The sequence below is a fragment of the Pleurodeles waltl genome, chromosome 12 (assembly GCF_031143425.1).
Source record: "Pleurodeles waltl isolate 20211129_DDA chromosome 12, aPleWal1.hap1.20221129, whole genome shotgun sequence".
Taxonomy (NCBI): domain Eukaryota; kingdom Metazoa; phylum Chordata; class Amphibia; order Caudata; family Salamandridae; genus Pleurodeles; species Pleurodeles waltl.
Window position 1 is genome coordinate 670,952,462 of NC_090451.1, and position 16,284 is coordinate 670,968,745.

General features: G+C 46.9%; 1 protein-coding gene across 1 annotated transcript in view; it reads right to left on the reverse strand.

Moving 5' to 3' along the window:
• The window catches only part of LOC138267178 (threonine--tRNA ligase 1, cytoplasmic-like), a 239,383-nt gene that overhangs the window by 157,095 nt on the left and 66,004 nt on the right, over nucleotides 1-16,284 (reverse strand). The window contains exons 4-5 of the mRNA XM_069216029.1: nucleotides 10,479-10,602; nucleotides 8,865-8,986 (exon numbers count right to left, since the gene is read on the reverse strand). Coding sequence (XP_069072130.1) covers nucleotides 8,865-8,986; nucleotides 10,479-10,602 — 246 coding nt within the window. The remainder of the gene's footprint in view (nucleotides 1-8,864; nucleotides 8,987-10,478; nucleotides 10,603-16,284) is intronic.

The window sequence follows — 16,284 nt, forward strand, 5'->3', positions numbered from 1 at the left end:
GAACCTTGGCACTCACAGGAGCCCTCACAGGGTCATCCATGTGAACCCCTTTAAACCTTTCCATGACACGCCTGATGTGATTATGCTCATGGTCACCTATGAGGATCAGGAAGAAGAGAGCAAGCCTCTTCCTGACCTTCTCTCCAACAACCTTCAAGATGGGTCTATAGAGAAAGTTGTCTTCTCAAGCACCCTCACTGCCAAACGAACGAGTTACTTACCTTCGGTAACGACTTTTCTGGTGGATACATTAGCTACCTGTGGATTCCTCACCTCATGAATACTCCCATGGCGCCAGCATTCTACGGAAATCTTCTTACTAGTCTCTGCACGTCGACGAGGACGTCACTGTCTCGCACGCGACGCCGTCTGACGTCATACAGGCAATAAGAGGTCCTCGACGACGTGCGGACGTCAGTACCAATCATTTTTTACGTGCATGAGAACAACCAGGCAATGCAATGAAAGAACAAAGCAACATCCATTATAATGTAAAAATACACCACATTGTATGAATAACTGTAAATCTTTTTATGTACATATATATATATATATATATATAAAACTCTCTCTTTTAAAATATATACACACACCAAGTATATACATAAAGATATATAGACATATACCTACATATATATAAATATATTATATATATACATCTATTGCCCCCTCAAAGACCAAGAGGAGCACACTCAAGGATTACTTGGCAAGACCATAAAGGCAACGGGGAGGCGGGTGGGACCGTGAGGAATCCACAGGTAGCTAATGTATCCACCAGAAAAGTCGTTACCGAAGGTAAGTAACTCGTTCTTCTGATGGATACAACTACCTGTGGATTCCTCACCTCATGAATAGAGTCCCAAAGCAGTACCACGCCCGGCGGTGGGTGCCTAAATGGTCAAACCAAGAAATCCTGCAGCACTGACCGTGCAAAATGGCCGTCCCTTCTAACCTCAGAATCTAAACAGTAATGTTTTGCAAAAGTGTGAAGGGACGACCAAGTTGCGGCCTTGCAGATGTCGACCACAGGAACACCTCTGGCTAAGGCCGAAGTGGCCGACTTAGCTCTGGTGGAATGAGCTCTAATGCCCTCAGGAGGATCCTTCTTTGCCAAAGAGTAACATATTTTAATGCAAAGAACAACCCACCTGGATAGTGTTCTCTTGTGGACTGCCTTTCCTCTCCTCTTGCCCACGTATCCAATAAACAGCTGATCCTCCAGCCTGAAATCCTTTGTTCTATCGATAAAGAAGCTCAACGCTCTCTTTGGGTCCAGACGGTGCAGTCTTTCTTCCTCTTTGGAAGGATGAGGCGGAGGATAGAACGTGGACAAAGTAATTGCCTGAGCCAAATGGAAGGGTGAAACAACCTTCGGGAGGAAAGCAGCCTTGGTCCTCAACACCACCTTATCCCCATAAAAAGTTGTATAAGGGGGTTTTACTGATAAGGCCTGCAACTCACTCACTCTCCTTGCTGATGTTATAGCTATCAGGAAGACTGTTTTTAAAACCAAATACCTCAAGGGGCAAGAATGCATAGGTTCAAAAGGGGACCCCATAAGGAAAGTCAGGACTAAGGACAAATCCCATTGCGGCATAACGAATGGCTTTGGAGGATATTGATTTAGAAGACCTTTCAAGAATCTGATAACAATAGGGGATTTAAATAAAGATGGTTGGTCTGGAAGACATATGAAGGCTGACAAGGCCGATAAATAACCTTTAATGGTAGCCACTGCACAGCCTTTCTGCGCCAGAGATAGAGCAAAAGACAAAACGTCCGATAGATGAGCATGTAAAGGATCAATCTGCCTCTCTCCACACCACGCAACAAATTTAGACCACCTATTAGCGTAGATAGATTTAGTGGAGTGTCGCCTGGCCGCTAATATAACATCCACTACCTCAGGCGGGAGAGAGAAGGAACTCAGGTTGCCCCGTTCAATCTCCAGGCATGTAGGTGCAGACTCTGGAGGTTGGGGTGTAGAACCTGCCCCTGCGACTGTGAGAGGAGGTCTGCCCTGAAAGGGAGACGGAGCGGCGGGCACGTTGAGAGTTGGAGAAGGTCGGAGTACCACACCCTCCTTGGCCAATCCGGAGCCATTAAGATTACTAGAGCCCGGTCTTGGCGAATCTTCCTCAATACTCGAGGAATCAAGGGTATGGGAGGAAACGCGTAAAGCAACTGGCCGCACCAGGTCATTTGAAACGCGTCCCCCAACGCTTCCTGCATCGGATACTGAAGGCTGCAGAACAACGGACAATGCGCGTTCTCTCGAGTGGCGAACAGATCTACCCGAGGAAACCCCCACTTGTGGAAGATTAAACGGACTTGATCTGGATGGAGACGCCACTCGTGGTCTGCCGAGAAGTGGCGACTGAGACTGTCCGCACGCACGTTCAAGACTCCGGCCAGATGGTTTGCTATCAAGCAAATCCGATGGTCCTTTGCCCAGGACCATAGTCGAAGAGCTTCTCTGCAGAGAAGGTACGACCCCACTCCTCCCTGCTTGTTTATGTACCACATCGTGGTAGTATTGTCCGTTAGGACCTGTACCGACTGACCACGAAGGGAAGGGAGGAAGGCCTTGAGAGCCAGACGTACAGCCCGTAACTCTAACAGATTGATGTGAAAAATCTGTTCCTCTGGAGACCAAAGACCTTTGATCTCCAGATCCCCCAGATGAGCTCCCCACCCTAGAGTGGAAGCATCCGTTATGACTGTGGCCACTGGTGGCGACTGCTGGAACGGCTTTCCTTGTGAAAGATTGTTGCTTGCAATCCACCACTTCAAATCCACAGCAGCATCTCTGGAGATCTTGACAGTACCCTCTAGATCCCCTCTGTGTTGAGACCACTGCCTTCGGAGGCACCACTGAAGAGCCCTCATGTGCCAGCGAGCATGCATGACCAACAGAATGCAGGAGGCAAAAAGACCGAGCAGACGAAGGACCTTGAGGACTGGAACTACCGCTCCATTTCGAAACATTGGAACCAAATCCTGAATATCTTGAATCCGCTGAGGCGGAGGAAAGGCCCGACCCAATGTTGTATCCAGTACTGCCCCTATGAACAGGAGGCGCTGAGAGGGCTCCAGGTGAGATTTGGGCTCGTTCACCGAAAAGCCCAGGTCGAACAACAACTGGGTTGTTGACTGCAGATGACGCAACACAAGCTCCGGGGACTTGGCTTTGATCAACCAATCGTCCAAGTAAGGGAATACTGCTATCCCCTTCCTTCTGAGCTCTGCCGCAACCACCGACATCACCTTCGTGAAGACTCGAGGTGCTGAAGTAAGACCAAACGGAAGGACCGCAAACTGGTAGTGTTGCGATCCCACCACAAACCGGAGATACTTCCTGTGTGACTTGAGTATCGGGATATGAAAGTAAGCATCCTGCAAGTCGACAGACACCATCCAGTCTTCCATGTTCAACGCCAAAAGCACCTGTGCTAGGGTCAGCATCTTGAACTTTTCCTGCTTGAGGAACCAATTCAAGATCCTCAGGTCCAGAATTGGTCTCAAACGACCATCCTTCTTGGGAATCAGGAAATACCTTGAGTAAACTCCTTGACCCCTTTCCTGCTCCGGGACCAACTCCACCGCGCCCTTTAAAAGGAGGACTTCTACCTCCTGTTCTAGCAACAGGAGGTGTTCTTGTGAACAATACGAAGGGCGGGGCGGGATGAGGGGCGGAAACTCCCGAAAGGGAAGGGTGTAGCCTTTTCCCACAACACTGAGAACCCAAGTGTCCGACGTAACAGTCTCCCATTTGGTGAGAAAATGCTGTAATCTTCCCCCTACAGGAGAGGAGTGAGTGGGAAATGGTGGAAGCCTAAGGCTGCTTCCCCTGCTGCACCCCGCCAGAGGATGAGGAAGAGGCAGAGTGCTGCTGAGAGGCTCCCCTGGTGCGGACCCTACCCCTCCCCCTAAAAGATCTATAGGGGTGGGAAGAGGCAGGTTGCTGATATCTTCCCCGAAAGGAAGAGGAGGAAGAGCCACGCCCAAATCCACGAAACCTCCTGAAGAATCTGGAAGAGGCCGTGGAAGAAGGAGCTTGGAGTCCCAACGACTTAGCCGTGGCCCTGCTCTCCTTAAAACGTTCCAAGGCCGAATCAGCCTTAGCCCCAAACAGTTTGTCCCCATCAAACGGGAGATCCAACAATGTGGACTGTACATCTGCCGAAAAGCCCGAGTTACGGAGCCAGGCCTGTCTCCTTTCCACCACAGTTGTGCCCATTGCTCTGGCTACCGAGTCGGTGGTATCCAGTCCCGTCTGGATAATTTGGGTCGCAGCAGCCTGGGCATCAGAGACAAGATCCAAAAGACCCTGGGGAAGCTCTGTAAACGAAGAGGAGATGTCATCCATCAGAGCATGAATATACCTCCCCAGGATACAGGTCGCATTAGTGGCCTTTAACGCCAGACTGCAGGACGAAAAAATCTTCTTCGACTGCGCCTCTAGCTTTTTTGAGTCTCTGTCCCCAGGCACCGTCGGGAAAGAACCAGGCGCTGACTTGGACGAACAGGAGGCCTGCACTACCAAGCTCTCCGGCGTAGGGTGCCTAGATAGGAAACCAGGATCAGTTGGAGCCGTCCGATACCTCCTGGCCACGGCTCTGTGAACTGCTGGGGAAGATGCCGGCCTCTTCCACACCTCTAAAACCGGATCCAGCAGAGCGTCATTAAAAGGTAACAGAGGCTCCGCCGCGGCTGAGGCCGGATGCAACACCTCCGTCAAAAGGTTTTGTTTTGCCTCCACCACCGGCAAAGGCAGGTCCAAAAAACTAGCTGCCTTCCGTACCACTGTATGAAAGGAAGCAGCTTCCTCAGTATATTCCCCCGGGGACGAAAGGTCCCACTCAGGGGAAGTGTCCAGCCCACTGGCCGACTCCAGTCCACGCAGCCCATCACCCGAGTCCTCTAGCTCTCCTTCCTCTAGGGCTCGTTGGTACTCCTGCTCTTCTAGTACCCGGAGAGCACGTCTCCTCGAATGAAGTCGTTGTTCAATACGCGGAGTCGACAATGCCTCCGCCGAAGTCGAAGATCGGCGCCGATCTTCAGAAGCCACCGACGCCGCGTCCGGCGCCACATGTAACTTCGGCGCCGACGAAAGAGCAGCTGAAGCAGATGGACCCACCGGAGTCACAGGCCGAAATCCCGACGTCGACGGGATGGAAATCCCCGGGGCCAATCCTTCTGAAGCCACCGGAGCGGCCACCGGCGCCGACACTGGCGCCGAGCCCACGTTCCCAAACGGGAGAAAGGGCATAAAGGGTGCCGGCCGAAGAGGCGCAGGATCACCCAAAGAAAAGGCCAAAGGCCCAGCCGGAGCACCCCCTGGAGCCATCTGTTGGAAGATGGCATACATCGCATTCAAGAATGCGGAACTATCGGCTCCAGGGGTGGGAAAAGCCGGATACTGGGGTGCCTGTCTCGGAGGCGACCCCGACTCCGGCCTCGGCGTCTGCGCCGGAGAAAACACTTGAGGCTCCAATACCTCAATCACCGACGCCTGTCCAGGCGAAGTTGGTGACGCCGGAGAGGGCAACGGCGTCGAAGGATGCGGCGTCACCGTGGGGCTGACCTCCCATGTCTTTCGGCGCCGATCCGGAGACCTGGAACGAGCCTCCCTTGAATGACGCCGAGATTCTCTACGGCGCCGGGAGTCTCGATGACGCCGATGTTTTGGAGAAGACTTCTTGTGATGCTTCTCCTTTGACTTGGCCATAAACAGCTTCGCCTCACGTTCTTTAAGGGCCTTCGGATTCATGTGCTGACATGAATCACAAGTCGAGACGTCGTGGTCGGAGCTCAAACACCAAAGGCAATCGGAATGAGGATCCGTCACCGACATCTTGCCTCCACACTCACGACAAGGCTTAAATCCAGACTTTCTCTGCGACATTATTTCCACGGAGAAAGAGTACGCAGCAAGATATACACTGTAACCGCAAGAGTAACAGTTGCTCCCTCGAAGATAACCGTTTCGAATGCACGGAAAAAAGGGAACTGACGTCCGCACGTCGTCGAGGACCTCTTATTGCCTGTATGACGTCAGACGGCGTCGCGTGCGAGACAGTGACGTCCTCGTCGACGTGCAGAGACTAGTAAGAAGATTTCCGTAGAATGCTGGCGCCATGGGAGTATTCATGAGGTGAGGAATCCACAGGTAGTTGTATCCATCAGAAAGCTTTTTTACTGTAGGCAAATCCTAAGGCAGTATGATGGGCTCTTTCCTTTGACCCCTAGTCAGACAACCTGGTGTGCACATGATGTGGACACTGGGGACAGCCTACCTGTCAAAAACAAAATCTACAGGCAGTCTGATTAAGTCAGAAAGTATCAGAGCTGAGGTCAGCAAGCTGCCATTCCAGTTCATAAACCTCCTCCTTCGCCAATGTTGCGACATGGGAGGCTACGACCCGTCCAGCACCTCTACACCAAGACACTCCAGGGCAGGTAAACTCGAACTGCTTGTGGCTCTCTTGGCTTTGGCCCTCTAGCACAGTAAGTTCTAAAGGGGACTCCCGAAATAAGTTTGCAAGTACTTCTATGCAGTACATATTTGGTTCTCCATAGGAAAGCATTACCGCGTATAGGCACATCTGTGTGACATTTTTGCCTCACTGTAAAATTTGATAACTCAAACAGTACTTACCTGATCTTGTAGATATCGGTCTCTAAATTAATATAAAAATCTGTGCTATTTTTCGAAATTGATCTTGAGTTTCTTCTTGAGTGTGTGTCTCATTTATTGATTCTGTGAGTTCAACAAATGCTTGACACTATCCTCTGATAAGACTAAACTACTCACCAACTCACCCACAAACAGGATTTGGGATTATTAATCCCCGTAAACCAATAAGGGTTAACTGGACTATCTGCATGGTGTACCCCTACATTGGTAGACTACATAGATAGCCAGCTTCCTACAATTTTCAAATATGTAAAAATATAAAAAATTTAATGGCAAGGTTGGAGCTGTTCTAAATTCAATTGAGGCCGCTCCTTGTCCATATTAAATTATGTTTGATGCTGCTCCCACAAACAAACCTGAGGATACTGACTTAACTTTTAGCTGCCAATTTCGAATTCCCCGGGCAACAAGTTAAGAACCTTTTGGCCAGATGGATTTCTTTTCATTATGAGACATCAAGACCACTTCATTCGGGGACATTTCTTTTTCACTCTCTCCTTTGTTATGTATGAGCTCACAGTGAAAGGAAGCCCTCTGATTTTTAGGCCCTATCGTATGGACCTAAGGCAGAACCAGGATCATCTGGCCTTGAGGAGTCTTATAAAATGTTTTTTAGTCTTTTAATATCAGTTTTTCTCTCTCTATCACTCTTTCTCTCTTGTTCTGCTATTGTTGCCTCTTCTGACCTCCACTTTCTGTTAGAACATCTGTCAGTGTATCTTCTAAGTACCAAAAGGCCACTTTTGAATGTTATCCTTTACAAATTTCAAAATCAAATGACTGTGCAATTCAGCTATATTTGTTTGTGTTGATGGAATTTGGGCTGAACTTTCCTTAGACACAACTCAACCAAGTCAAGATGTATGTTATTCAGAGATGCTGAAGTTCTGTAGCTGGGACATGAGGCAGTCCAGATGATGGCCTGCATCACAACATTTAATTGAAGCCAAAGTTATCATAGCCTTTACTATATCTTACCATCAGCATTTGTACCAAGGATCTTCCTACGCATATTGAAATCACCAGGGAGCAACATGTGTTTCACAGTAGACAGTGTGTTGAATCAAGTGGACAGCATACCAAGACTTGGAAGTACAAAGGGGGCTGGGGGTGCAGCTAAGACGTTTACAATTGTGTATGGTTAGGATAAGGCTGTATCAGAGACACATTTAACTGGTAAGTGCTCAAAGGACTCGTAACGAGCTAACAAGGCCCACCTACAGGTGATCAAAATGGGGGGAAATTACAGATGTCCTGCACCAATACCAAGGTTGATATTTCAGGAGGCTGTTCTGGCTGGGCAGTTGTTCTGAAAAGTGGTATCACTGAAGACTGGTCGAGGGTGGCGGTTACATCTCAACATGGTCATGGATGCTCATGATGTTCATGATTTGCTGCTTTGGCATTATTAAATTAGTCAGGTAAGAGCAGAGGAATAAGAAGATTCACTGATTCACTGAAACATGATGAACGATCGCGCAAAGGAACACAGATGTAGTAAGGCTGACAAGTATGGGTTAATAATGGTACTTTTATTGTTGATGTTAGAAACTATTAGCCTGAGCAAATGACTGAGACACAATGTGACTAATAGGGTATGCCCTCGGCCTGCATCTTTGGTCATTGATTTCTGATAAAAACTGATTTTGATGTCAGTCAAACTCATTGTTCTAGTTAACAGTGAATTAAACCCCTTTCCTGTATTATATTTGCAGACTTAGTGGTGGGAGGCGTTGCAATTGCAATCAAACATCTTTTAATGCATTCTCCTTTTCGTTTAGCTTGCTAAAATAATCAATGTGAAACAAACCGCCAACATAATAGTGGTTATGGTTTAATTCTCATTTTATCATTTGAAATGATAACAAAGGTACATGTGAATTGCCCGTCAACTACCTGCCTACTTCAATACTCCATTGTAAAATCACAATAAACTATTGAAAACCGGCATATCCTGCAATCTGCAAATGCACTTGTCTTACAGAATACACTGCAGACCTTTTACAAAATGTTATTCAGTCTAATTAACTTGTAACCAGGGTATCGTTGACAATTTTTTAGTGGCTATATCAAGGCCTGCTCACTTGGGTAGTAACGCTACATCAGAGGAGACAGGATTTTGGAGGTGAGATATTGTATGTTTTTCATACGGCCAGTAACTTACCCATGATTCAGGAACATGTCGTAGAAAAACCCATTATCTATGTTCGGTCCATGGCACAGCAAGCCATCGTATAGGTGCTCCAGAGCAGCTCCCAGGATATGAGCACTAGAGTGCCAAAAGATCTGAAGAAACAACATTAATCAATGTAAGAGATTCTCTTTGCAGTGGACCATTTGTCGTGTTTTACCACTGGAGCCTTTTTAGTTTTGTTGAGTTATGCATAGTGCCCATTGGCCAAACTACTGCTCTGGGTTTACCAAAAAAGGATACTTCATACAGGAACTGACAAGGCTAATCATAAGTCGCCTTGCAGCAAGTATGGCGGTGCTGCCCTTACAAAGCAGAAACACAGAGCACTGGGCAAGAATTAATTATGAGCTTCTGAGCCTAGGACCACTTAGCACAACTAATCCGACATTTAAAGTTTTCAGGCTTACATGATGAAACCTATCAACCATGTGGCAACAAGAGCCGCTTGTTCCATGCAAAAGCAATACAGCAGTTCTACCACTGTATTTGCTCTTCTATGTCTGTGACCGATAATGGTTTATGTTGCCCATTCCAATGTTCTTATCCACTCTGCTAGGTAAGGTATTCCACAGTTCATCCGCCATCCCTCTCAACAGCTTCTGTCCCTGTTGTTTCCCAGGGAGTAGTTGAGTCATTGGGTTGTACTGCAGTATCAGTCACAGTTAAAAAGGCTGCACTACAGGAGGGAGCAGGTTATGACTGGTTGTAGCTCCTTCATACAAATACCCTGTCAGGCTGCTGCCCTTCAGACATCTGCAGTGCAGTTTTCCCTTACACATGTGTTTCGTACAGGCTCAACTCTTGAATTAGGGGACACTGCGAAGTAACTTACCTGCTGCACTATTGAATTTGCCGCATACCGATACTCAGTGAGAAACTCATTCTACCCTTGTTCACTTTATTACTATGATTGGTACAGCAGTAGTTTGATATGACAGGAAAACTGTCATGCTCTTGCAGGGAACAGTACAAAAGCATTAAACATAGACTGCAGTGTGCCTTGTGCATGTGGTCACGAAGATTGAAATGCATTTGTTGGAGTGGCTGCGAATAGGTGGTGCTGCATTGAAGTGTCTCCTGAGGCTTGCAAGCACAGCAAAACTGTGTAGTTGACACATTTACTCAGTGTTCTGCCGGAAACCATAGGTCACAGATTCATGCACGACAGGAAACGTTTGGTGCAAGCCTTGCAGAGACGCATTATAGTTGCATGTGCTCCCACTACTGACTCTTTACGTTGCTAATATGCTTAGTATTTCATATTTGGTGACAGAATGTAACACAGCATTCCTGCAGAAGGAATTAATAATTGGTTTGAGAACAAAAAGCATCTACTTGCAAAGAGGATCGAGGGCAGTTCTCACTGTGACATAACCCCCCTTCATCTGCCCCCAAAGCATTGGTTAGAGGAGCTGGGGACAAACAGATGAAAACAAAGGCACCCAGCCAGCAAATCTCCATTTTGCCAATGACTAAAGATATATAAAACACTGAAATGCACAAATATATAAACTGCTGGCAACAATACTGGAGTGGCACACTGCAAAGGTTCTGCAGAACAGTAGTGAAAGCAAGCCAACTTACCGCCTGTCCATCGGAAGAATCAAATGTCAGGAACTCCACTTCGGAGTCCTCCTCCAATGGACGGTCCAGATCATGGAGTGTCCCATTTACGCGTGCTGCTACTGCACTCTCGGCCAGGGAACGACTGTGTGGAAAGACCAACAAGTAGCAGCAGAAAACCACAGATTGCCTTCCATAATGCTTACAAATAGTCTTCCAACGAAAATGCACTTGAAAAATAGGATTCTATGTCAGGACCCGGAGGTGAGGATTATGCCATACATTCTTTGTGTATTTCAACAGCAACCATATCAACATGTCAGCAAAAACTTCATGTCCCATAACCACAGGGAAAAAATGAAGTCCCAAATAAACAAGTCTATAAACAATCAGGCTCCTTGAGTGTGTCTAAAGGGGACTGACCCTCTCCTATCGCCCTCTCTCTTTGCTGTTCGCAGCCCGTGTCAGTTAAGTGTCAGGACTCCGGTCCCCATTGTTATTGATTGTATGCCTGTGCACTGATTTGTTTCTTTCTTAGGTACTGTGTGAGGTACTTTATTCCCTGACCATGAACACGCTTCAACGCTCCTTCGTGGTCACCCCTCAGTGATTTTCCACCTCGTCTGAGGTAATCAGGGCCAGAGCGTGCAGTGGTCCTCTGTCCACTAAAGGGCCCGTGCCCCTCGCGTGTCTGCTCTGGGACGCTCCATTGGACTCTTTGATCTACGGAGCCTGACAGTTTCAAAGGAGAGAGAAACAGAGCGCCTCCAACAGCGGCCGCAAAGAAAAGTAGGCTCCAACAGCCTGGAGCCAAAACACCCTACAGGGTAGGACAACACCCTCCAGCTCCAGCTACTATTTTAGGCAGACACTGCCCAGGCTGCCAGTTGTTTTTCCCTATAACGTGCCAGTTATAGATAAGGGCTCGATGTCTGCCAGGGCCTAGGCCCATTTCAGTCCCTGAGAGGTCCTCTAAGGCCTGTTATCTGCCTTGGGCTTGCTACATTCCCTGTCAGGATACTGAAGTAGTAGGTGACCATTCACACCTGGGGTCTCTGCCCCACACGCAGACTTCCTCTTACCTGGTGGGTGGCCACCATCCTAGATATTGTATATTTCAATTCAATTCAATTTCAGCTTTATTTCGGCAAAAAGTGCCCTGAAAGCACATTAGACACAAGATCTTCAGTATAAAAGCAATAAAAAAACAGAAACCATAAAATTCTCAAGGATAGTTAAAAGGAGCTCATCCAAAGTCATATGCTAAAAGATTACACAAATAACATGTGAATAAGAGATACAATATGTACACAACACAATGAATCAATATTAAAACAGTTACAAACGCAGTTCTTCATAGGGAGAACGGCATGGGCCTTATCATCCAAGCTGTATCTCATATTTCCAAAGTCAATATATACAAAGTGTTGTGTTCATTTCACATGATAAAAAGTTCCCAACCTATCGTCTCATTTCAAATCGTAAGGCATTTTACCCTAATGTTTAAAATCTAGTAGCTATATTCTCCCATTCGATAAACATGTTTATGTGCATATATAAAAGACTGTGGATCAGGACACAATTATAAGCTACTTATGAAATTTATACAGTAGTGGTCATAGATTTGACTCTAATGTGCTAAATTGCCTCTAAGAACTTTGCCAGCGCACATGCCACGATCCCGCGCGGACTCGTTCTGCAAATCCTAAGGGCCGATCCCTGATACACAGGATTTGCAGAGTGGTCTGATCCAACAAGCCCTCTGCTTTTTATACGCCGGACAGTGAAATATAACGTGGGCAATGCTCTCTTTGGTCTTGCATCTCATCTGGCAATGATCTGTTTGACTTTTGGTTTGCTTCCATCTAGAAGTAAGGGCCCGTAAAGGTAAGGATCCAATTCTAAATCTGATATAAAGTGCACATGCTAGGGGTGTTGTAATCATATCCAAATAATGCTCAAATTCATAATGGCACTTCGCTAATAAAAAACTGTCTGTCAGGCTAGCGGACGGCACTGATGCTAGCTCTGCTACTTGCAAGATCGCCCAGTATGCGTCCTTCAAGGTCTGTGTAGCACTCTTTGGGAGGTGAGAAGGATCTGATCAATACAGGCCTAACCCACGTTCGGACAAGGCATTTTTCACGTATCTGCACCATGGAATTTTTTCAATTTGTGGGGCGACTAGCAACACTCTTAGCCATGTTCTATACAAATCTAGAGTATCTATAGACCATCATCTAATCCAATACTGCAATGGGCTCATGGCGGCTGTATCCGCAATAGAGTGTAAATTCAAGTCCATTCGAATAGACAGTGTGGGGGAACTTAGAGGGATTTTTAACAAAGCCTTTAGGAAAAAGTTCTCTGGTCTATCCAAATCTTGTAATCTGCCATGTCCCCATAACTCTGCACCATACAGGGCCCCTCCTCTAACATGGCTTTTGTATATTTCCATTGCTGGTGTAATAGGAAAACTGGGAGATCTACCAGCGAATCTCAAGATGCTCCGTGCGTTTTGTTTCAGGGACATAGTGCACTTTAACAATTGAGCTGGCCATTTATGCGAATCCTCCATCCTGACTCCCAGATAGTCGAAATCAGAGACTCTTTCCAAAATGTTACCGTCCAGCTATATAATTTTCTTCACTCTACATTTTGTATCACCAAACACCATGTATTTGGTCTTGGTAGCATTAATTTGTAAACCATGCTCCCTGCAAAACCCTGAGCATTTCTCAAGGAGCCTAACTAGTCCTAGGGCGGTTTGAGAAAGCAGCCAAGTGTCACCCGCAAACAATCGGCACGGGGTCTTTATCCCACCTAGTTTTGGGGCATCATTTTCGCAATCATATAAGTAGGGGATGCAAGCATTTATGAAGAGTAGGAAGAGTGTGGGAGCCAACACACATCCCTGCCTCACCCCCTTCTGTAGTGGGAGTTTCCCCATAGGTTCACCATGCATTCCCCACCTTGTTCTGGCATAGCTCTCAGAATATAACTCTTGGATCAACTTTAGCAAAGGACCCGGGACTCCAGCCCTACCCAGGATCTCCCATATTTTATCTTGGGGGACCAAATCCAAGGCAGACTTGAGGTCCACAAAGGCAACAAAAAGTCTCCCAGCATCCAAGTCAACAGTTTTCTATTTGATTGTATGAAAGCGGAAGTCCTGGTCTACTGTACTTGTCTTCTGTCTAAATCCCGCTTGTAGGTGGCTTAGGACATCATTTTCCTCTAACCAATCCTTAAGCTTATCCAGGACCCGATAAGAAAATATCTTCTGCAAGTTATCTAAGAGACTTATTGGTCTATAGTTACCCGGGACTGACCTATTGCCTTTTTTTATGGATTGGGACAATTATTGCACCTTTGCAAGAACAGGGGGATTGCAACCCGCCAAGACTGCGTTGGACACACTATTAATATAAGGAACCCAGAATTTAAGGTCAGATTTAAACAAATCAGATGGAATTCCATTTAGACCAGTCGCCTTTCCCGATTTTTGGACGTTGAACATTCTTCTCAGTTTCCCTTAAGGTAAACGGTGTAAGCGCACCTGCACCTGGGCTGGCGATCACTTTTGCACTCGCTGCACAGACGGAAGGCACAGTCTCCTATCTATAAAGTTTGGTGAAATAGTGCAATCAATTATCAGCAGAGATATGGCAATCAGGTCAGGATTTTCGTTTCGCCTTTTTTGAACTATCAAGGGCCTTAACAGTTTAGACTTGCTTTATTTGGCTGCTAGTAACAATTCCAGCCAGGTTGCCTCCTCCCATTTAATCTTACTAGTCTTTATTGCGAGGGAGTACTCATGCCTCGCCAAAGTTATCTTTTCTCCATCGTTTAGACTTATTGCTTCCAGGAGTCTGCCCTTGGCCTTTCTACATACTTTATTAAACCATCCACAATTGCTTCCTCTCTGCTGTTTGTTTCCCTTGCTAACTCTAGAAAATAGATCTTTCAAAGAAGAGAAAAGCTCTGCGTGAGTGGCCACAATCTTTTTAGATGGGCGTGTACAGTGTGGCGGCTGGTTGGTAGGTCATGCATTTTAGCCACTAGCTCATTGGAGTTTATGAAAATCTCCCATTTTATGGCACGTTTATTATTTGTCACCGTTAATGGGAAGCATAACCTCATGCTCTTGTTGGGTATTATCTTTAGTGGAGAACTACCTATTACACTCTACCAGAATAGGGGAGAGATCACTATTGCGTTGCTCTTCCACCCTAAGACCTTTGTATTTGTGACAAATCCTTACATCAATAAGCACAAAGACGATGGAACTGTGGTAGGACCCTCTAAAAAACGTTGGATTGGCTGGGGTATCTGAAGGGAGGCGGCCGTTTCCTGGCTGAAGACGGTGCATTGTCATAATCCATAACCTGCAGGGCCCTGGTGCTAGATTTAGGCTGTTGTCTTAGCATTGAAAAAGCTGGAATTCCCCATATAGAATCCTCTACCTGAGTTATCTCAGAGAAAAGGAATTAGGCTCTAGGGTGTAGGAGGCTGGCCTGGCTTGTAGTGGGTACCAGAGGTACTTACACCTTGTGCCAGGTCCAGTTATCCCTTATTAGTGTAGAAGAGGTGTTTCTAGCAGCTTAGGCTGATAGAAGGTAGCTATGGCAAAGCAGCTTAGGCTGAACTAGGAGACATGTAAAGCTCCTACTATACCACTGGTGTCATACGCACAATATCATAAGAAAACACAATACACAGATATACTAAAAATAAAGATACTTTATTTTTATGACAATATGCCAAAAGTATCTCAGTGAGTACCCTCAGTGTGAGGATGCCAAATATACACAAGATATGTGTACACAATACCAAAATTATGCAGTAATAGCAAAAGGAAGTAATGCAAGCAGTGTAAAGTTACAACAGATTGCAATAGGAGCACATAGGTATAGGGGCAACACAAACCATATACTCCAAAAGTGGAATGCGAACCACGAATGGACCCCAAACCTATGTGGGCTTGTAGAGGGTCGCTGGGACTGTAAGAAAACAGTGAGGGTTAAAAAAATAGCCCAACCCAAGACCCTCTAAGGTAGGTGTAAAGTGCACCTACAACCCCCAGAGAGCACAGAAGTCGTGATAGGGGGATTCTGCAAGGAAAACCAACACCAGCAATGCAACAACAGTGGATTTCCAGACCTGAGTACCTGTAAGACAAGGGGACCAAGTCCAAGAGTCGCGACAGTGTCGAGAGTGGGCAGGAGCCCAGAAAAGGACAGCTGAGGGTGCAAGGAAGCTGCCACCGGATGGAAGAAGCTTGGTGTTTTGCAAGAACGAAGAGGACTAGGAACTTCCCCTTTGGAGGATGGATGTCCCACGTCGTGAAGAAGCTTGCAGAGGAGTTCCCACGCAGAAAGACCGCAAACAAGCCTTGCTAGCTGCAAGGGTTGCGTTAGGGTGTTTGGATGCTGCTGTAGCCCAGGAGGGACCAGGATTTTGCCACTTGGATGAGGAGACAGAGGGGGCGCCCAGCAAGTCAGGGAGCCCTCACAGAAGCAGGCAGCACCCGCAGAAGTACCGGAACAGGCACTTAGAAGAGGAGTGAACCAGAGTCCACCCGAAGTCACAAAAGGGAGTCCCACGACGCCGGAGGACAACTCAGAAGGTTGTGCACTGCAGGTTAGAGTGTCGGGGACCCAGGCTTGGCTGTGCACAAAGGAAATCCTGGAAGAGTGCACAGGAGCCGGAGCAGCTGCAAATCACGCGGTACCCAGCAATGCAGTCTAGCGTGGGGAGGCAAGGACTTACCTCCACCAAACTTGGACTGAAGCGTTACTGGACTGTGGGAGTCACTTGGACAGAG